This window comes from Podarcis liolepis, assembly GCF_965112155.1.
Source record: "Podarcis liolepis genome assembly, chromosome: 2".
Lineage (NCBI taxonomy): Eukaryota > Metazoa > Chordata > Lepidosauria > Squamata > Lacertidae > Podarcis > Podarcis liolepis.
In genome coordinates, this window is record NC_139555.1 from 48,424,084 (window position 1) to 48,447,842 (window position 23,759).

A 23,759-nucleotide genomic window follows, 5' to 3' on the forward strand; every position below is an offset into this window, starting at 1 on the left:
TAACAACAGATCTGGTTAATTGCTAAGCAGTATTAAAAAGGTAAAGGTACCCCTGACCATTAGGTCCAGTCGCGGAGGACTCTGGGGTTAAGCTAAAAAGTCAAAACTTTGTTGCCAAAAAAGAGGTGTCCTCTGACCACAGCTGCACTATTTGAAAAGTGCTGTATTTAGAACACATTTCTAAAATGTTTCGCTTGGTATTACCAGATTTCCCCACTGAGTGTCAGGGTATCAACATGTCAGTCTGCACGCTATCACATAGATTTAAGGTTCAATAGTTATATATGCTCCATTTGGCATTAGAACATCAAAACATTGCATACTGCAGCAAACTGAACGTATATACAACCATTTCATTCCAAGTGTTTTAGATTTCTTCTACGGCTTTTCATAACAGCTGTTTGTGGTCACCACACTTGAGAGTTGCATGCACTAAGAAAGAACAGGACTAATCTGACATTTCACAATCCAGGATTTCACACGATTCCAAATTCCAATGTCTAGTTTATTACATATTCACTTGACATATTTAACCGGGAAAGTGATGTACTGAGGCTGGTTTGCATCAACAACTAAGAAAGCAATGAGTCAATATCCTGCATTTCCCGTTCTGAACTACCAAGGTATGACCCCGATCCACGATCTCAGGTGGGATAACATATATACTTATGCCAATACAACATTGATAGCTCCCTAAGAGACTTCCTCTCCATTTTTGGTATGGGAAGTGCACACAGTCAATAAAGGCAAGTAAATTGTGAAGATTAGTAGTGAAAGAACTCAGACAACTGACCTGACAAGCGTTTTTCTCGTGCGCTCTTCCAGAAGACATCCCATGCTTTGTTGGTGGAGACCCTGATATGCTCACTGAAAGACCTCCTCAAACGAGACCTCCCTGGGTATGCCATCCTTTGCTGTGCAACCCACAGAGGCACAGCTAGCCCATTAAGATCCAATGAGCTGAGCAAAAATTTACCATCGTTGACAATGCAGTTCTCCCAGGCAGTTTTCTCCTTTTAGATCAGATGGGGGTGTGTGGGGAGAGAAGGTTGCTGTATAAAGAGCATGCATGTAATTTGTTAACACCCCTCAGAGGCCAGGATGGAAGGGGGGGGGAGGAATTGGGTGGAGGAAGAGTGAGAAACTCCTTCCAAACAATCTGGGGTCAGGCTGAAAAGGAAATAGCAGCCTGACGGAGTCCCCCTGACTCAGAGCAGATCTGCATCTCAGCTGCCACATTTTATAAAAAACTAAAAACATGCTGATTGCTCTGCAGTGCAAATAAAAGAGTTAGGCAACCACAGAATAACATTGCCAGGCAGGCAGTTCTCTGTACTACTTCCAAGCTCCTCCAGCTCAACAGTGTGTATAACAAACTTCCTTGTTTCCCAGTTTTCTTACTGCTCCGTTCTTCTCTTATGTGTGGGAATAGCAGCCCTGCTGGATCAGACCAAGGGTCCAGCATCCTGTTTCTCACCATGGCCAGCCAGATGTGTCTGGGAACCCCAAAGCAAGGAATTAAGACAACAGATTTTCCCTTCAGTTTGCTGCCGCCTCCTCCTCCTGCTGCAAATGCGTCTCAACCTGGAAGTCTCATTTAAGTATTACAGGTCATACTCACTGCACAGAGCTATCTTTGAATTTGACAGATTCCTATTAAAAGCAAGCCAAAGGCAGGCAGAAATTAGGTTTGCAGGTTCGAGTTTGCTTTTCCTAGATCCTCAAGATTCTTATACACTTAGAATGAAATAATTCTGAGCCCAGGGCTACAAGTACAGGAGCTCACAATCCTGCACATAAAAAATATCCCAAGATGCCTTAATTTCAGCAGCAAAATTAGGACGGCAGGAAGGAGCCATTTTATTTCTGCTAAATTGGGAGTCAAAAATCCTTGCTGATCTAACTCAAATCACTCTGAAACTCTATCCATAGATCCTGAGCTACCTTCTGCCTGTCTCATCCCCCCCCCGAACCCCACATCTAAGCCAGGGGCCATTACTTCATCCTGTGACAGGAAATGCTCCACAGTAATTATGTGTCATGCTAAAATCATATATTCTCCCCACTGCTTAACAAATGCTAAGTGCTCAACAGATAAAAGCCCACTCTCCCTTCCATCCTATTCCCATCTCCATAGCTTGACTTTAAGGTTAATACAGTACAGATTTCAGACTGCGTGCGCAGGAAGCGCTGCACCCTGCCCAATATTTCCCAATACCAGATAAATCGTGTTTGTCATTTCATTATGATAAATGAATAGTTCAAACAAAAGTTGTGGAACCTTGGCAGTCATATCCACAATGGCCGTTGGAATGAAAGTGCAACTACTCCAGAGTATTTAATATTCAAATAGATGTTCTGTGGAAAACACTGCTTTGACACTGACATTTCCTTCAGTGGTAGGTTTTTAACTATTCCCATCCTAGGATGAGAGAGCATACTGAAAAGACAGCAGTGCCAGGACCTCTTCCCTCAAACTGCTAGAGTGTGCCACATGTGGTGTCACCTTACAGATATATTTCATTTGCAGACTATGTTCAAGTGTATCACTTAAGCCTGAATGGATTCTGCAGTTTGAATAGTTGGCTGTTATGTCAGAAAATAAACAAGGTGGTATTTAACTAGGTTTTACTCAGAGCAGATCCACTGAAATTGATGGTTTTAACTAAGTTGTGTTCATTACTTTCAGTGGGTTTATTCTGAGTAAAACTTTGTTGAATACTATCCATATTCCCCCAGCATTATCCAGAATCTGGCTGTTCAACTTCCTCACCTTCCCCCCTCTTTGTCTATTTGCTTTAGAGCTGGGATGGAGAACCCGTGGAGCTCTCGACAATGGCAACAGAAGTCCAACAACATCCACAGGGCCACAGGTTCCCTATCCCTGCTTTAGACAAAAGGACATAATATTCAAATTGCCAAGCTCTGTTCAATATGCCAACAAGCAAATATCATATAATCTGTGATGGTTTTGCAAAGGATAGGTGTACGTATCAGTTGCTATTACCGTATTTTTCGCTCTATAGGACACACTTTTTCCCCTCCAAAAATTAAGGGGAAATGTGTGTGCGTCCTATGGAGCCAATGCAGGCTCCTTGGCTTCAGCGATAGCAACGCGAAGCCTCCAAAGCGCAGAGGGAGCGCTCCCTCCGCGCTCCGGAGGCTACGTGTTGCTTTCGCTGAAGCCTGGAGAGCGAGAGGGGTCGGTGAGCACCGACCCCTCTCAGTCTCCAGGCTTCAGGGATAGCCGCCTGAAGCCTTTGGAGTGCAGCAGGAACTTGCACTGTGCTGCAAAGGCTTTGCAACCTTGCCGCTGTTCTGGGCCCCGTGGCTAAAAATGAAGCCAAGACAGCAAGCGGGAAATAAGATTTTTTTTCTTGATTTCCCCCTTAAAAACTAGGTGTGCCTTATGGTCCGGTGCGCCTTGTGAAGTGAAAAATACGGTATTTGTTTTATTGAACAACATGATGCCTCAAGTGGATAAAGTCCATAAAGTGTTTCTTCTTTTAAACCACTTTTCAATGTGAATGCAAAACTATATTGGCCAGAATGCTCATTCACATTACAAATGTTTCACAATCAGAAATTAACAGAAATCAACTATTCCATATGTTCTGGTTTATTTTTGTCGCATTTTTGTTGCATTAGAGCCACTCTAGAGAGCAATATAATATGGTGACATTGGGGAAGCATCACAGAACAAATTAAAGCTGAATAAATTTACCACTAAGCTCTGTTTTTGTCTTAAGAACATATTGCAGAATACACCTGCAATAAAATACTACTGCAGAGGGTTCTGGGAATTATAGCGTAAAACATCTGGAGGGCATGGATCTGTTTGGGATCTACTGGAGACATGAGGAGAAGAGATGTGATAAAAGCTGGATAGAAACATACCTCCCTCCTCCGCAAGGAATAACTTACTGCAGGTTTGCCTGTAGCAATGTAGTATTTCTATTGATATTACATTCTCTGAACATTAATCCTTATGTTCACCTTTCCATAGTACAAGGTTATAAAGCTAAGGAACTGCATTTAGGAAGCTTATTTAAAAACTATTCTACCTTCATTTCAGGAATTCAAATAGCGAGTAAATCTTTTAAAAACAAAAAGATATTCCAAGACACATTTGAAGCTTTTTTACAGGAAGTTATGCAAGCAAGAGACAACTCTACCCTACTAGCCTGTGGATTTGGGCAAAATCCTGCTATGCCTGTTAACCTAAATTTTAAGCTGCTGTAAATAGTTTTGATTTTAAACATATGCTAGTGTGCTTTAATTATCCCAAAAGAATGCATGTATGCAAATAGTTTCTTGACAACTTTATTGGTTATCACTTATCAATAAACAATGTATTAGCCACATTTTTTTGTTTCTTTTTAATTTTACTGTATATTTACAACCATATTTGCAGCTCTTTGCAATATTATGGGTTGTCATGTATGGTGAAGGGGCAGGAAGAGTAGAGGGTTCAGCAGAGTGGCTGCACTAAATGATTGCTAGAGTTTGTCATTGGAATCTATCAAGTAATTTGCATAGTAATATAAGCCCAATGAGTTACTGAGACAAATCACATAATAATTACACATGCCAGGAGCAAAATAAAGCTACCAGTTCTGCAGTGGGATCTTTAGTATATCTGAAGTGAATGAAATAAAGTTTTTCAATTTCCAAGTAGAAAAATATAGAAATAGAAGTAGTTTGCCAAAACCATTGTTAACCTAATTTCTCATAAAGTGCTATGCTGATGTCATATAATATCCAAGATTATTATGAGAGTAACATTTTCACCATACGAATTTGCAACACCTTGGCTTACATATTTCAATTCTTGGATGTATGTATCAGTGCAGACTTTAGACTTTTTTACTTGGAATAATAGGAAGCGGCTTTGAAAACAGAAGGCAGCTTTAGTGATCAGCTTTAGTAGGGGTTAACTGCTAAAAAAGGGAAGAGGCAAACTCACAAGTGTACTGCAAACTTATTGCCTGAGCCTAACCAGTTCTTCATCAGCCAGATCTTAGTGAGAGTTACATAAAGCACACAACATTTGTCACTGTTTCAAACAGGAAGTTCTTTAAGGAAGTGAGATCTGTACAGATCAAAATGAGATGAAGCCCATCAAGCTTGATTAAAAAATAATCCTGTGGAAGTTGACACAGTTGGTTGGATAGCACTGGGTTTTGCTACAAAGCCTTGATACTACTGTACCTATAATAAATATAATATAAATCTAAACCTTTATCTTTTCATTGCACCCTCCTGCAGCCTTTTCTGTTTTTGTCTTCTCAAGTTCACTGGAACTGCATCACCATAGACACAATCATGCTCTCAACTTTGCACTTTGTTTAGCTTCCCATACACCAAAAAAGGAACACAAATTGCCAATATCTGTCATTTCAAATATCATCTTGAATTTGCAAAATCTATGTCCAAATCCCATAAGGCATAAGCTATTCAGCAAAGTGATCTTTAACAAGATGCAGTCAGCAATACAGTGGAAAGCAAGATCTACCTGTTTACTTTTTAGTAGCAATTTATCTTCCATTTGTTTAATTCCAGTCTCCATTGTATTCTGAAGTCTGCAGAGCCTCATGATTTGGCAAGGAAATTAAACTCTGTCCTGTTTCAACCTGACTAGGCTCCATCCCTGCCAGAGCAAAATGCAGCTAGTAAGCACAGTTGCTGCAAGTAGTTAAAGGAGCCCCGATGCTCTGCTCACTTGTGCACAGGGCATTGGGGCTATCACAGCTAGGGAGGGGGAGCCTTTCTCTCCCCAGGTGAGTGGCCCTGAGGCTTCTGCCACTCGTGCACAAGCAGGGAGAGCATCAGGGCTGTCTCAGGTGTAGAAAGGGAACCTTCCCAATCCCCTATTGAGCTGTGCAAACAAGCTGCACTGTTGTACCCGCAGGTGCCTGGGTGAAGCCACCTCAGCTCTCAAGCCTCACAGGCAAAGGCTAATGCATTTCGTTTTTTCAACATCACTGTATATCACCAAACTGCAATGTTTGGCTGGTGATGCACCGTGATGTTGGAAAGCTGATATTGCCCAGCCCTAATCCTCAGCGGGATTTCAGCAGGATATCCCGGAATAACAGAAGCAAATTCCAGCTTCTGATTAGATCCCTGGGATGTCCCATTTTTGGTCCGGCGCTCTGGCACAAATCAGCTACCTTATTCCAGAGCGTCTGACCAAAAGACACTCATTTTTTGGGTTAATGCTCTTTTTATTAAAATATTTTTTATTAACAGGCCAATCACATCACATTATCCAAATCACATTAGTTCCAAATTATACAGCCAAATTTTAAATTTGTTGGGGGTGCCCATACATCAAGCTCCGCACGAGTCCAAAACTCCGAACGAGTCCAAACATCACTTATATTACTGCTTTAATTAGACAGTTCTATCCAGTTCAATCCAGATAGTCCTTTATTACTTTCTTTCTATTCTTGTTGTTATCGTATATTCCTTTCTTTGCGATCTCTGATAATTTTCACAAGCAGATTGAAAACAGGCATCCTCTGTGTGGGTTTTGTACTCTCCAAAGATCATATCGCTCAGGGACAGCCTCTGTTCAACGCTTCCATTAAAAAAAAAAATCTTCGGTCTGTCCTTTACTTTTCTCAGGCTTGCCAAATAAATCAAATGAATCAGGAGGCTCTGTCAGGTCAAGCTTGCGTTCCAACATTCCTTCTCTTTCGAATGATCCTGATTCTCCTCCCCCTGTCCTTCTTTCTCCGGCAAGCCTGTCTTGGCGAGACGCCATTTTTTAACTGCGTCATAAAAAATTTCCTCTTTCTCACCGTTCACCAATCCTCTCTCCTGTTATAATCCATCCCACACAGTTCTTGATTTCCTGCTTGTGATAAGTAAAAACGCAACAATCTTATTTCTATCTGGGGTGAAGGGTTATTAATATCACATCGTGCAAAGAAAAAAAATGTTTTTTCCTCCACCCCCCCTTCATTCCAAACATACAGTCTCCTAGTGGTTGGGTCTCATGCTCTTGTGAGACCAAGAATCAAGCATCTTTGGGTTTTACTTTCTCTCGCATGCGAGAGAACTCAGGTCAGTGTGATTTTGCAGGGTAAGAGATATTATGCAACATGACAACAAGTCCACATTTATTTTCACCTTCACACTAATAAAAAATAATCACATCACAATCACTAAGATGAACTATTCTATATAAATACAAATTTAATAATTTCACCTACATTCCATTTATACTTGAAACCACATTCAGGAAAGTAAGCTCTTTATCTTTCATTGATATCCATTTATTAAAGTAAACTGTTTTAGGTTATTGTCTGGCAAGGCTTGTCATTATGTTACTTTTTAGGGGGGGGGGAAATTGAAAAAACTTTCATAGCTGATGCAAAGACTACAGATACATCTTCACTGGTTTACATACACAAGTATTTGGGATGTAAGGCAGCTCTTAAGATGTGTTTAATGTGCAATATAAATAAAAATAAATAGTCAATGTTCCTAGATATGGATGATTCAGACACAGGTTCAGAAGACTGGCCTCATGCATTACCTAGTTTCTTTCTCCTGTCCTCCAGGGCCAAGTTTCCTCTAACCATAGCTTGCTGTGATGTTTGAATTGTAATTAGAGTGAACTTGGAAGAGGGAATTGACATGAAAAAGAGAAGAATGGAGCATGGATGTCTGGATGATCAGCACATGATGTCTGAACAGAGTCAAAACAGAAGCTGGTCACAAGGCAGACCACAAAGCTTTTCAACTAAAAATAGTGAGAAGTGGCTCTGTGCTGCATTAGCAGACACTATTCCTATGAAAGAGGAAGTGGTTCTAGTCAAGAACTACAAAACAAAAACTTTTGCTTTTAAAAGTCTCCAACAACTATCTTGTTCTCTTATTGCGGACTTCAGGATTTATACGAACATGGCTTCTTCCCCAGGGTTCAGCTACTAGGAAAGAGCTGCAAATGGGCAAGCCATTTACAAGGGTATTCTTACCCAATTTGTTGGAGACTCTGAGCTAAAAAAGGCCTCTAAGCTCCACAAGAAGAGACCACCGCATGTGAACACAGCAAGGGAAGAAGAAATGTTAAATCTGCCACTTCATTTGGCTCTAATATGTTTCTTAATTTGGGAACATTGTAATTTAGTAACAGAATAAAATAGGTTGACCAATTCCCATCCACTTGCATATACAGCCATACCTCTTGTTACGTTTGCTTCGTGATAACGTTTTTTCAGGTTGCGTCCCATGGCGACCCAGAAGTACCGGAAAGGGTTACTTTCTGGTACTTCCGGGTTTCACCACTCGTGCATGCGCAGACGCGCAAAATGACATCACGCGCATGCGCAGAAGCGGCGAATCACGACCCGTGAGTGCGCAGACGTGGGTTGCGTTCCTTTCAGGTTGAGAACAGGGCTCTGGAACGGAACCTGTTCGCAACCAGAGGTACCACTGTATAATAAAACTTGTAGTTTTCTCTAATAAAGCTTTCAGTCACATGCCAGCTCAGAATCCATGTTGTTCACACAGTGATTTTGCACTCACTTCACAGACAAGTATTAGTCAATTACCTACCTGCTGGCCTAAAGGCTAGTTCACAAGGTCAAACACCAAAGGTTGTGAACACACTCTTATCCTTAAAGCACATGTGAAGCCCGTTTTCCTCCTCAAAGAATTCTGGCCACTGTAGTTTACCTCTCATCAAATTACAATTCTCAGCAATCCTTAACAAACTACAATGCCAGAAATATTGGGGAGGGGGGAGAATGTGCTTTAAAAGATGCAATATGTACACAACTATGACATGATTGCCATATTGAGACTGGGTTTCATATTTTTACAGTATGAAACTTTAAAAATGGAATGCTTCATTTTTATTCTTCTATCTTTGGTACAGTTTTGTTTTTCCCTGTAGAAAGGTGACCAACAAATTCAATACAGTGGTACCTTGGTTCTCGAACTTAATCTGTTCTGGGAGTCCATTCAACTCCTGAAACTGTTCGCAAACCAAGGCACTGCTTCCGATTGGTTGCAGGAGCTTGCTGCACTCAAGTGGAAGCCGCTTCGGATGTTTGGCTTCTGAAAGAGATTCGCAAACCGGAACACTTACTTTCAGGTTTGTGACTTTTGGGAGCCAAGCCTTTCAGGTACCAAGGTACCACTGTATAAGTCATGATCCATCACCCCATCACCCACCTAAGCTTGCAAAAAGGACTGTGGAGGAAGTAAGGCAGGGAGGAAAGAGGACAAAGGAATTAATATTGCAAGGCAGAGGACTCACTGTTCAACTCACATCTACAAAGGATGTATCACAATTATATTTATGAGACACCTCATAAATTCTCAAGACATTGTACTAAAGAAAAGAGAATAAAAATTACAATAAAACCATGCTGTAAAATAAACTTGAGATGCAACCAGCCATCAGAATTCAAGACTATAGACACACCACAGAACAAAAACAGCCATTTAATGTTGCCATTTAAACCACCAACTGTACTACAAGACCTTAAAACCAGGTATTGGAACAGAGAAGTCTTGACCTAATACCAAATCAGTACTAGGAAAAAAATCCCTATCTAGGGGCCCACTGGTCCCACCACCTCCTGGCAAATAGAAGGGGAAGAAATGGAGGCAGTAAGAGATTTTACTTTCTTGGGCTCCATGATCACTGCAGATGGTGACAGCAGTCACGAAATTAAAAGACGCCTGCTTCTTGGGAGAAAAGCAATGACAAACCTAGACAGCATCTTGAAAAGTAGAGACATCACCTTGCCAACAAAGGTCCGTATAGTAAAAGCTATGGTTTTCCCAGTAGTGATGTATGGAAGTGAGAGCTGGACCATAAAGAAGGCTAATCGTCAAAGAATTGATGCTTTTGAATTATGGTGCTGGAGGAGACTCTTGAGAGTCCCATGGACTGCAATAAGATCAAACCTATCCATTCTGAAGGAAATCAGCCCTGAGTGGTCACTGGAAGGACAGATCGTGAAGCTGAGGCTCCAATACTTTGGCTACCTCATGAGAAGAGAAGACTCCCTGGAAAAGACCCTGATGTTGGGAAAGATTGAGGGCACAAGGAGAAGGGGACGACAGAGGATGAGATGGTTGGATGGTGTTCTCGAAGCTACCAGCATGAGTTTGACCAAACTGTGGGAGGCAGTGAAGGACAGAAGTGCCTGGCGTGCTCTGGTCCATGGGGTCACGAAGAGTCGGACATGACTAAACGACTAAACAACAACAACAGGGGCCCACCACTGAAAGGCTCTCTTTTGTGGCTCACTACTGAGCATCTGATTAAGAGGGCCATAGGAAATGCCCTCTGTAAATGGCACAGTGCCATCCTAATACATTGCTTCTTGAAGTCTGTTGTAATAATTCTTGGACATTGATCTGCAGAATTTTACAGCAACCAGTTCAGGATTTGATTCTCATATGTGGTACAACAGCAGTTGAGACCTGGGAAAGAAGCAGCAGTCAAACAGCTAAACTGGCTTTCTCAGTTAAGAATACCACCAAAAATACTTTAGAAATTCTTCCTTCAAGCGTCTCATGCTGCATCTACAGTACTAATGAATACATGATTTCAGTAATTAGCATTTTTCATTAAGCTCCTTTTTCCTGAAGAACTTTAGCATGCAGATTAAGCAGGACTTATAAACCACTGCCACCCAGCAGTCTTTCCATTTTATTTCTTCAGAAATCTCTTTTAATGTAGCTCCAGTTTTCTGGCATTTGTTTGCAAGTATATTTTAAAAAGGGATTTTATCACCACTTCCCCTGATTGTGCCAAGAGACATCTTTCCCAAGTGGGCCCCTTTGTACTAAATTCCTTCAACATAGTGGAGAGTCTGCTTATTTATTCAATTTCATGTATGCACATATGAGAAGAGAAAAGGTTAGTCTCCATACTTAGAATCAGGCTGACTTTACTTTCTAAGCAAACCTAAATAAAGGGAGGACATGGGCTAGACTCCACCTGCTGTCAAGTGGCCAATTTGTAACTATAATACTGTTTTACGCCACCCCAGTCACTGAGCGGTGCGAGATTCCAGGGGTTCCAGGCACTTCCCCAGGGCTTGTTTTTCTCTTCGAAATGAGAGTCAGCGGAGACTGTGATGTCTTTATGATATTTGGTTTATGTACGCATATATATAATCTGAGCCTACGATGGACGGGCTCACAGCATTAACACCCCAAGATAGTCAGCAAGACTAGCACATATTAGGCATCATTCTGTGTCCCAGCTGTCCAGCCTTCAGCCTTACTTCTAGCTTCTAGTTCACATAAGTCAACTCCCAACTCAGGCCTTTTGTATTTCTATCTAACCGCCCATTTGTTGTCTGGCACAGAACCGCTTCCTTTGTTACCTTAATGGCCTATACTTGGAGGGCAGTTACCACACCAGGAAGGTAGCCTGGCTATTCCAGAACTTGAATCTGGTCTGGATCCAGGGGGGTTCAGGCAAAAGCCTACCCCTCTAAACTCATAGCAATTCATGTGTCAATAGGCTTCTGTATAAGATATTAGGAGATTAGCTTTAATGAGCTCAGCTGATCCTGCGAATAAAAGATACCAAAAGCTTAATAGGAATATCCTGCGCTTCACTTTAGTTTATTGCTAAAAGACACAACACTCATTTATTACCCCACCCCACCCCCCACCTCTTCTAGCAGTGGGCAGACTGATCAGTGTTAAAATGGGAGGCAAGCAACTTAATTGACAAGTTACACAGCCTTCAGGTTGGTACAGAATAAATTGGAGAGACCAATGCAGCTCTTAAATATAATGAATCACACACCCCTCTTATGTCACATCCAGGCAGCATCGGGTTAAGGTCTAAGAGGACCCTGATCAAAATGCCCTCTGGTGGGTCCCCACAGACCCCCTTCAAAAGTGGCATTAGCATTCTAAGGATAAATCAAAGCAAAAAACAGGCTACAGTTATGTTTAATTATTCAGTAAAAGGGAATGAGCTATGTCAGCAAGACTCAAACACTGTTATAGTCTTACCTTTTGGGCAAGCAAATCAAATGGGAAAGGGAGACCCTACACAACACGAAGCACAGTTCTGTAAAGTCGAATTCTGTATCACCTCAGGAAACTGTCCCCCATGTAGGTCTGGGAAGGTGCATCTGGCCCTTTGTTTACATTCTCATCACGTTCATGGCTGCTTCTCATGACCCTCCCTCCCTGGAAGTGGCAGAGAAGCATCCCCTTACTGCTAATAAGGTCAGGGCCCCTCGAGGAGGCCAACTGCTTGGACAGGAATGAGCTGCTCTTCAGAGGACCTGGCTCAGTTTGGCAGCATGGAGAAAGAGAGCGAGAGGGAAAAGATCCTCGAGTTTGAAGTGAGTTTTTGCTGACTGGAAAGCCACACACACACACAGCTTCTCGGAGCGCTGCAGCAAGCAAAGCTGCAACAAGTTTTGCAAAAGAGCAATACAAGCAGGACCGAATTCCACGCTACCAAGGAAGGTAACCTACTTCTCTAGGTTCCCACTGCACCTTCTCTCAAAATACACAGACACACAGTTTGAAGTACACGGTTCGTTGCCTCAAGTCCCTGTTGCCTCAATAAGGATTTTGTGCCCTTCCGAACTATTCACAGCTCTCCAAATATCCTGGCTGTTCATGCTGCAAGGGTGGAGGGGGAAAAACAGAAGCAAGCTTTCAAAAAGTGCTCAGGCCAGCTCAAATCTGTTCCCTTGCCTACCACATGAATTGTGCTACTCCTGCAGAGAGTTGGACCCAATCACAGCCAAGCAGAAGCACAACTTGATGAGTTAGGGAGGCACTGATGCAGCAAGGGCCAAGACACTGAATAGAAGGACACAGTCCACAATTTGTAGTTCAGGAGGACTAGCCAGCCAACAGAAATTTACATCCTGCTGAGTATACACTGCAGGGAGGCCAGGAGAGGATGAAAGGTGGCAGATTCCTTCCATTCTTCTCAGTTCCTTCTGCTGAATGAACAGAGCTGGTGTCAGCAGCACAAGCAACTCAAATCGTTGCTGGAGGCAACAGGTTTTTCATGGATGCCAATGAAGCAGCATGAGATCTGAGACATGCACCCTATAATCCATTGCAACTTGCCAGTCAGGCCAGGACACAACCCTCACCTTGTGTACGCCAAAAATTACCTCCACAACATTTCAAGGGATCCTGGGTTGTGTATCTTGGATTGCCATTGTATAGTCGCTTGGGTTAGGGAACTGTTCTTGGCCAGTCTTGAACTAACACTACCCAGCACAGGCTTAAATTAAGTCCTCATCTTGATCAAGTGATAGTGTTTGAAGGGAATGGGTGTGCAAGAACGAAGTGCATGAACAAACAAATTTGTATTTCAGATACGCTACAGCTATACTATTTTATTACAGCTTAAGCACTTGGTTGTGTCATTTTAAAAAAGCTAGAACTGCATAATATTTATACTTTTGTATATTATCTTTATTAAACCAATGTCTATCAATCTAATTAAGCTATTTGAAAATAAGTATTATTCTGTACTTTAACTGACCATATAATATTGCCTTACCATTATTCTCCTCTTTGTAATCTACCTTAAAAACTCAGTAATAAATAAATAAATAAATTTATGGGGGGTGAACTTATGGGAGTATAGAGATATTTGGATGATACTGGAATTGGGGCAAATTGTAGCCACCATGTGTCAGCTCGGCAGTAGTGCATTCACGCTCACGCTCTCTCACACACATACAAGTTAAGGGAGATCCTTCCTTAGAAGGAATGGAATTATCATCAGACAGAACTGAAGGAAAGCAGATTCAAAAGAAAAAATAGCATCAACCGTAGTGAATGTGGGAGAGCGAAAGGATTTACGTTAAAGGGCCCCCAAGGTATCCTAGTCAATATCAAGCTATTCCTGTGTTTGAAAGGTGTTTTAGCTTGATATCTCCAGCAGCGGGGAACATGTTTTACTGTGGGGCACAAAGAACAAAAGCACACACATATTCTGTTCAGATCATGGGTGCAGCCAGGGTTTTTGTTGGGGGAGGAGGCCTTTTGTTAGCAGGGGCAGAACCTCAGTTTGCTATGTATTTTTATTTAAAAAAATATTGGGGGGGGGGCAGTTACCCCTCCCTGCCCCCCCCGGCTACGGACATGGTTCAGATCCTCCCAGTTCTTTAGTGAATCGCCAGTATAGTGCTAGATCAATTAGTCAGAGCAGTGAAGCTACAAAACAAAAAACAAATATTCTGCTTTTTACAGTACCATTTGATCCAGAGAGGTGTTGATCTGGCCTGAGGGCTCTGTGGGCCCCTTGGACAGGTAGATGAAGTCACCCTCCTGTCAATTATCCAACATCACATGACACCAGGTGATTGAAAATACAAGCCATGGCTGCAGAGGAAGGCTCAGGAGCATGCTCCAGCTTTTTCCTTTGTAGCTGCAGCTGGAATTCCCTTTCAAACCTTCCTATGACTGGTAGGCTTATCACTTAGAACAGTGTTTCCCAACCTTTTTTGGGCAACGGCACACCTGTTTAATGAAAAAAATCTCGCGGCACACCACCATTACAGCCCTGTGACGTCAGCGCGCAGCGTCACACCGGGAGGGACGCACGAAAGTGAAAGTTTTTTCCCTCCCCCTTGCCGGGGAACCTCCAAGCTTTGGGGGTGGGAGGAGGCAGCAGAGCGAGGGACTGAGCGACGGCGGCAACTGAGGCGGCGGCGGCTGTTGTGGTGGTGGCGGCGATAGCGGGCGGAGGAGGGGGCGGCGGCGGGGCTTGAGGAGCCGTCACCGGGAGTTGTTGCTGCTGCTGCTGTTGCTGCTGCTGCCCGGACATGCCGGCCTCCTCCTCCTCCTCCGCTGTCTCGCGCTCCTCCCTTTTGCACGCGCTGCCCCGCCGCTCGGCACCAGCACCGCGGAGCTGCCCCCGGCTCGACGCGGATCCTCGCCGCCACCGCCTCTCACCGCCCGACTCGCCCGCCTCCCTCCCACGGCACACCAGCCAACGTCTCACGGCACACTAGTGTGCCGGGGAACACCGGTTGGGAAACACTGACTTAGAATATGTGCATTTTGCCATTTAATCATCATATGCTTGATATCCATTCCTAGATAACCCTGTGTGGTTCAGAGGGGATACATCCTTGTGCGAAAGATACTATTTCCTGGACTTCACATCGAGGAGTGTTTGATTTGTCACAAGAGACCATTTGCCTTGCAATGATTAGCAAGAATAGCGCCATTGGATTGCCAAAAAAGATGGCGCGCTCTCTGTCTCATGTGCTGCAATAGGAAAACTGAGGTAAGGAACATGTGATTTCAGCCGCACGATCATTCATTAATTTTCATTATAAAATGGAGATTCCTTCTTTTAATTTTACCTTCCCTTGTAACTAGAAAGCTCTTTGTTTTGCAGTTTCTATCATGGCAACTGATTGCATTTATAACCCATCAAGCCCTTAGCAGATATGCTACAAATCTTAGGGCTGGTTTAACTCATTTGGTGTGCCAATGTCTCTGAGGGCCAAAACAGCAACTGTTTCAACAGTTAGAGATAAAATATCTACATTCCAAAATACAGAACAGACTTAAAGCTAGAGATAGGGAGAAACATCTACAACAAAGGGGCAGGGGTGACCACAGCTCAGTAGCAGAACACTTGCTTTGCAAGCAGAAGGTCTTGAGGTCATCTCTGTTTAAAAGGAACAAGTGTAGGTGAGGAGCAAGATCTTGCCCAAGGCCCTGAAGAGCCGCTGCCAGCGAGTGCTGGGCTAGATCATGTATGGCATGACGTAAAGCAGCTTCCTATGTTCCTGTTTGTTCCTATGGAGGAAATCAGAGGGTAAACATCGAGGTCTAATACCATCAAGTTCTTTCCATGAAACTGCCTGGGTTACATACACTGTAGGTAGGTCTTTTCAGGCTGGGATAGTAATGGGATCCAAACTGGCTCCCTCTCAGATGGATAATGAAGCTATGGATGTGGTGAATCCATGGCTGGCTCTGCTCCCTCCTCACCCCAGTAACATCCTGTTTCAGGATCTAAGCAAGCTACTGTCAGCAAGAACACTGCTGCTGGTAGGCGCTTCCCCACTTTATGTTCTTTCAGCAGCTGCAGCAGGGACCCTCCACAGTGACAAAGCCTCCTACTGGTGGAGCCCGACAGAGGGTTACATCTCCTAATCCTAACCCTAATCCAGCAGCGCTGAGCATGGGGGAAAGGGTCGCACTGCAAGTCATTCTATTTTGCAGCATGTACAGTTTGAACTTGCCAGTTAGGCATGCAATATGAGGAAAACGTAACCTTGCTCTGCTATCTTGGTTTCCTGAATCTAAAAGCAAGCATTTCTAATATAGAGTTGCATCAAGCCATTTCAAGCATGAGAACAAGAACTGATTGTTCACTTAATTTTTAGCACATTTCCTGTTGTCTCGCAGATCTGTCCAAGAATTCTCAGTCGACAGAAGAGATAACAAAACAAACTCTTTTCTGGGTCAATAATAACGTTGTCTCCACTCAATGATCCTGAGGACTGGGGTGGGATTAATTTGATATAGCTAAAGAAAGTAAGAATACACATGTACACGTGCCAAGATACCATGGCCTGCCTCAATATTATACTGAGTCCAAGGCACTTGACACTTTTTACTGTCATCAGGCAGTAAAAAGAGCAAGCATTGGCCAGTATCAAGAACAGTTTTACGGATGCCACTTTGAGGACTACTACTGAAGCAGGAAGTAAAAATAAAGGCTGTAACCCAGCACAAAATCGCATAGCTGAAGTCATTGGGATTTAAAGTAAGCATATTATTTCAAAAATACAATATGGCATTCCTTTTTTGTAAACCTACGAACCCATGTCATCAACTGATTCAAGAAATGGAAATTAACACCCAAAACCTCATGGCTGTGGCATAACAGCCACAGCCTCCCTCCTTTGGTTTCAAGCACCAAGAACTCGTATAGCCTAAGTGAATATAAGCAACAGCTCTTATAGACTGCAGGGGCCCCAAACCACATACACTGTACCAGGCCTAGGAAATCCTGTTGGCATCCCTGTTCAGACAGCTCTTTCCCACCATTTCAAATTTAACCGGACAAGGCAGTACAGTGGTACCTCGGATTAAGAACTTAATTCGTTCCGGAGGTCCGTTCTTAACCTGAAATGGTTCTTAACCTGAGGCGTGCTTTCGCTAATGGGGCCTCCTGCTGCCACTGTGCTGCTGGCGCGCAATTTCCGTTCTTATCCTAGGGCAAAGTTCTTAACCTGGAGCAACCACTTCTTGGTTAGTAGAGTTTGTAACCCGAAGCATCTGTAACCCGAGGTACCACTGTACTGTATACTGATCCAAAAGCCACAGTTGCATAACACAACAAGGTACTGCAGTGGAAAAGGAATGTGAGAAATTGGGATAGAAGTGCTAGCATTATACCCAGGAAAACTATTGCAGTAAGCCCCACGTCTGAATGCAGCCTTATTGTGATTTAGCAGCATTGACAAACCACTAAAATTCCTGCACCTATGGCAAAAGGAGACACATTTGGTCTTGCATCTATCTATCTATCTGAGCATTTGAGACAGATTTCCAGGAGCCGTTCATGCTAACCAATAACTAAATCTAGTATCTGTCTCTTTCTACTATAAAACTTCAGAAATCTAACAGAGGCAAAGTCAGACAACATATGGTTTTCATTTAACTCCCTCCTTCCTGCCTCCCACATCTCAGGATCAGAACACCCCACCCACTGGGAATAAGATCAGCCCCTGTTGTTTTATCATCAGGAAATGCTTAGAGTTGAGAGTTATTGAATGAGGAAAAAAATCCCACCACCCAGGGTTACTGTGTTTTAGAGAGTATTTTATACTGATTACATATGTTTATACTATGTAACTGCCAGAAATTACCAACTTTGAACATTTCCTAGCCCAGCCCTGGGTTCTGCACCGCTCTTCTCTCCCATTCTTTAGCTTCACCTTCTTCTCCTACTATATCTGTAAAGTACCAGATGAATTAATGAGGCCAATGCAGGCAGAAAGCTACCCAAGAATTAGCTCAAGGAAAACCAGGTGTTAAAGAAACATTAAGCCTTAACAGAAGCATTGCAGTGAGGTGCTACAAGTTAATTAACTTGATTGTTAGAATTTCCAGTGTGGTCTACCAAGTGTGGGACACTCTCAGATCAAATAGCATAGACATCAATGGTTGAGAATTTTTGTGTTTGTTAAAATTATTCAGCATTCCATGCCTTGAAGAAGCACAATTAACACCACAGACCAAAAACCCTCCCTCCCTCCCTTTAGACTTACATCTATTCTCTCTTCAAATCGCACCATTCAAAAATTCACTCAAAGCAACTTCTAAACATTTTTGGATGACTTCACCAAAATATCAGGCAAAGGAGCCTCCCCTTTTTCTGTTTTCTTTCCTCAGCTGCAGTACCTGATTTTTAACAAGTTCCACCTGTGTGATAGAATGCCTCTCCATTTAGCAAACCACATAGCTGCCATTCAGGTGTGGAAATCTCAGCATTATGTTAAATCTTAAATACATTTCCTCAGAATAAGCTAATTATTGGTAGTATTGGACATGCGTTCCCATCCTAGATATTGTAATCACACAACGACCAAAACATTAATTAGTTTCTTTCCCAAAGCATTTTCTCTAGAATATGACTCACTTTGGCGGATTAACAAATCTTCATCTCAGTTGTTTCCACTGGTGTAATCCAGTTTTGAAACAGCAGAGATCCATTCTGCTCTGTCCAATTCTGTTCCACTTTTCCTCCACCACCACCAGCAGAGAGAGATGATAACTGGGAATGCAGAAAGTGAAAAGAGGCAATACAGAGAGTACTCACCTTCTACTTCTAAGATGTAATAGTATGGAAGGTCTTCATCTCACAGCCTCATAGGAAAGAAGCCCAAAGCAAATTGAGAAAATGGCTCTGGAAGCCAATTCAAACAGAGACAATATTCCAAGAGATCTGGGTGATTAGTTGTGTAACCTAATTAAACAGGTGGTGTTTAAAATGGCAGTCTCTGGGGTATTTAGAAATGTGTTTCTTAAAGAGCTCCCAGAGGTTAAGGCTGCCTGAAACTACCATAACTAAGATGCTCTACCTGTCTCTTTAAAGAGCTCAGATAAGCACCACCTTCTAACCTGCTGCTCATCCTTCTGTCCTGTACAACAGAACAAGCAGAAGTCAAGCACTGCGCGGGGCAATAGATATTGGTCATAATATAGAAATGGATGCATGGGAACGTTTATGGTACACGGATATAAAATTTACAGCATGTTATAGTTTAAGAGAAAACTTTATGAAAATGTTATATAGATGGTACCTAACACCTAGTAGATTGGCAAAAATATACAAATCCAAATTGAATATATACTGGAAATGTAGAGAGAAAGAAGGTATTTTTTCATATGTGGTGGTCTTGTAATAAGGTTAAAGCTTACTGAGAAATGATATAGAATGAATTGAAAAATATGTTTAAGATAACATTTATTTTAAAAAAACCCAGAAGCTTTTCTTTTGGGAATCATGGGATCAGAACTACCTAAACATTATAGAAATGCATTTATATACGAAACCACAGCTGTAAGAATGTTATTTGCCCCAAAATAGAAGGAAGATGAGGTCCTGAAGAAAGAAGAATGGATACAGAAGTTAATGGACTACGCAGAAATGGTGAAACTTACCGGGAGAATAAGAAATCAAGATAACATTTTTTAAAGAAAGGAATGGAAATAGTTTATTATTTACAAACAAACAAACAGATTAAGACATTGGCAGGAATCAGGATTAATGTAAAAACCTGCAGTTTCAAAATATATATGGATATATACGGGAATATATAAAAGAATATGTTGAGATAATTTGGAATATGCAGGAAGATGAAAAGAAATGTAAAGAATCACAGAAAGAAGGGGAAGAAGTCGGAGTTTGAAATGCTAAAACTATGATTGAATAATTGTAATACACATAAATGAAAATTATAAATAAACAAAAAAGAAATCAAGCACTGCATTCACATGACAGTTTATTCCATTTTCACATTTCCCTGTTAATTTCTACATTCTATTTGAGCTTTCACACAATGTAAAAGCCACTTCCAGAACTATATGGGAATATAGCACAAGTTTAGCACTCATTTCCATATTATCTGCAAATAGATTATTAACGGAAGCAAAGAGCACAGAAATGAGCACTAAACTTGCAGTGTATTCCACTGTTGTTCCAGTAATGGCTTTTACATCACGTGAAAGAGGAACATAACAGTTAGGGTCTTTATGCGCTTTTAAAGTAGCAGGCACAATCTCAACTTTAGTGGCTAGCAACCCTATTGGTGAAGAGAGAGGTGTTTCAGATGAAATTCTGAATCCGATTTATATGCTAATTTTCACTGCACCCCTGATATTAATGTAATTGTTAGGTGGGGATTGAAAGCATATTCTCCAGAACATTACAAAGAATACCACTTAGAGCTCAGCTGAATGCATGATTGCTCAGAAGTAAGCCCTGCTTATTTCAGGATTGCACGGGCTTTCAGCCTTAACTGTCCTTCTTAAGTGATTGTGCGTGTAAAAAATGCATCTTTAAAAAATGCATTAGTTGCTTCAGATAACCTAAATACCAAGTTGTACATCAAGTATGGGCTATCCAAATGTGTATTCTATACATTGGATCAGCTCATGGCTAGAAGGAAAAAGGCATCCACAAACGTTTAAGTCCACTGATACTAATATCAATGCTCATGACACACTATAAAGCACAAAGGGCAGGTTCCTGTCCTGAGGAACGTTACAGTCGAAGAACCAAACTGGAAGAGATGCTAAGCACATCATCATTTGAAACTATGCTTAAAAACGCTAACTGCATGTAACTTTTTTTGGAAGTGCAGCATGCAAGGAGGAGAGCTTTCACAATTCCTTTCCTGGTCCTGATCTCAACAAAAAAACACCCCTATTAGCTTGATGGAGAAAAGCTCCCAGGCACCTGAAGGGAAGATTTTTGTTATAATTGCATAACAAACTTGTCTTGCTGCTTATGGATGTGATTCAGGTAAAGGTAACCCTATTAGCATTCTTAATTAAAAGTCAATAGGACCTTCTATTGGGGGAAGGGCTACAAGTCAGGGATAGAATATCTGCTTTCTATGCAGAAGACCTCAGGTTCATTCTCCAAGTAGGACTGGGAAAAGTCTCTGGTCTGAAACCCTGGAGAGCTGCTGCTAGTCAGTGTAGCCAATACTAAACTTGATGGGCCAGTGGTCTGATTCTGCTTCCTATGTTCCGACATACTTACTCCTTTCCCATTTAAACCAGTGGGATGGAAAACTGCATCACTTTGGATCAAGTCTATTGTCATGGGACATGGAGGAATGCTGAGACTGATATTACCTAGAGCAGGGGTCTGCAACCTTTAAGACAAAAAGAGCCACTTGGACCCGTTTCCGAAGAAAAAACAACAACTGGGAGCCGCAAAACCATTGCGACATTTAAAACAAACATATCTCTGGAGCCACGATTTGACAGTGGGCGGGAAGGTGACGTCGGGACGGTGCGTGACTAACACACGCACCGCCCCCATGCGATGTCACAGCCAGTACAGCGCCCGCCACAGTGAGGAGTGTCGGGGCGCACAATGCGCCTCCTCCCCTCGCTAGTATCCACCCCGGAGCCGCAGCAAAGATGTAAAAGAGCCACATGCAGCTCCGGAGCCGCGGGTTGCAGACCCCTGACCTAGAGACTTTCTGGATGCTTTCTTGGCTTCTGAACACCATGAAAAACTTCAATAAAATTATTATGATTATAGTAGAAATATTTTTTATATTTAATGAAGTGTCCTATACATTCTGACCATTCTCTAGGCACTCTGCACACATGCTGAAATTAATCAATGAAATTAAAACATGAAATGTTTTCAGTAATGGGGAAACCCAGGCAATCCATTTCAACTTGAATACTAGGCATGTGAGAGTAAGCCCCACTGAATTCAACGGGACTTACTTCTGAGTACATAGACTTGCACTCTTTACAATTCATTTGGCAGTAAGAGGCAAATGGAGGAAGAAAAATTAATTAAAACACACACGGTTACATTTGAAATGGTATCTTTTAAATAAACAAGTAAGACTTTTCTGAGTTTGGTGGAGAGATTTAACAGAAATGCTGGGGTTTTCTTTTCCATGGGAAGCCTCTCTCAAATCCAGGAAGTTTTGACTGCAGAACAAACTGATCCCCCAGTTTTCACAGCCAACACTTTAAGTACAAGATAACACTTTCAAATGAAAGTAAAATCTAACATGTTGCCGTGGTTACAGGAAGTTTCCTACATCAGTGCTGTGATAAGGGTGTGTGTGTGTTGCACAACAAATGTTGATTTCTTGAATAAGACATCTCATACATTTGGCTTTAGTTCACCCTTGGCACTATTCCAGAATGAACGGAGAGAAGACATAGATTTTCCGCAAGCTACAGTTCCAAGACCTTTTGCTCTTCAGCTGGAGCTCTTGGCAGCACTACTGCTAGCTCAGCTTCAAAAGGGGAAAAATGACTTATCTGCAGCAGTTTTAGGGAAGACCACAAGGACCAAATGCAAAGGACATGTGGCCTCTGTAGGGAACCTTATTCTAAGGCCCTAAACCTCTAACCCACAACTATCCTTTCTCATTTTATGGGCATAGCTGGGCAGAAATTAATCCTCTCTCATCCCCACACACCCAAAGTGCCTCAGTTCTGTAATTATTGCTTTCATATGCAAGTAACAATAGAGGTACAAAGACCATCTCTGCAAAACAAGAGAGCAGGTCCCAAATAATTACAGGAGAGCTACACAGTTTTACTGTGGCTTTCTGATACAGAGCACTTCATATAATAATAATTCCATAACTCATCAACCTTTATTACGGTCCAGAGACCCAACAAATCATTACAAAGCAGTACACAATTCATACAGCCTACCTCCAAGTTAAACAAGCATTTTGTTTAGAATATAGGGATCATTTGTTCTTGCAACCACCGATAAAAACTTTGCCACTGCTAATGTTCTAGCATTTGTCCGGTCTTCCAGTAGGAACCTGACATAGTGAACCTCTGATTTTCCCGGGAAAGGTACCAGCAAGGGTAGTATCAGTTCAGCCCTGGCTTGCTCATATTTTGCACAATGCAACAAAATATGTTTTAAATTCCATAACTAAGATGAGACTTAGAAGCTATGCTGCTATTACTTATGAGGTATCATTCATTTTTATTTATAAGATTTATAAATAAATACACACACACCATACATTTAAAGCACATGGCTTCCACCGAAGAAGCTGGGAACTGGAGTTATGTGTGCTAAGAATTGCAGCTCTCTTGGGGTTAAGCTACAGCTCCCAGGATTCTTTAACTGTTAAAGTGCTCTACATGTGCTTTAAAAGTATGGTGTGGAGGTGTCTAGCTCACCTTTTAGCACACACAGCACTTTAGGTGGCTCACAATAAAATAAGGGATTCCATTAAAGAAAGGTGGTATTCAACGAATGCATCCTATCCATGCAAGGATTTACAATTGTGCAACTGAACACTCCCCTCATGAACCACACATTCTCCCCAGATCTATTCTGGAGGGTTGGGGGAACCCCTAGAATAGATTTAGGGGGTGCAAGGAGAAAATTCTCTTGCATAACTTTAAATCCTTGCACTGACAAGGAAGTGTTATTTGGATACTGCCCAAGACAAGGCCATAAAACAACTGATTTAAAATAAAATGAATTTAGAGGTGATAGAAAGCAACCCAACAAT

The 23,759-nt window shown here is 42.0% G+C and overlaps 1 protein-coding gene across 2 annotated transcripts in view; it reads right to left on the reverse strand.

The window, feature by feature from the left end:
• Positions 1-23,759, reverse strand: part of LOC310696377 (rho GTPase-activating protein 7-like) — a 92,584-nt gene that overhangs the window by 66,263 nt on the left and 2,562 nt on the right. Inside the window, exon 1 of one of the 2 annotated variants that reach the window (XM_083481842.1) lies at positions 794-1,253. The exons of the other annotated variant lie outside the window; for it this stretch is intronic. Within the exon in view, the coding sequence (XP_083337968.1) occupies positions 794-908 (115 nt within the window). The 5' untranslated portion in view covers positions 909-1,253. Of the gene's footprint in view, positions 1-793; positions 1,254-23,759 lie in introns of those variants that run through there. 2 annotated transcript variants of the gene reach the window in all.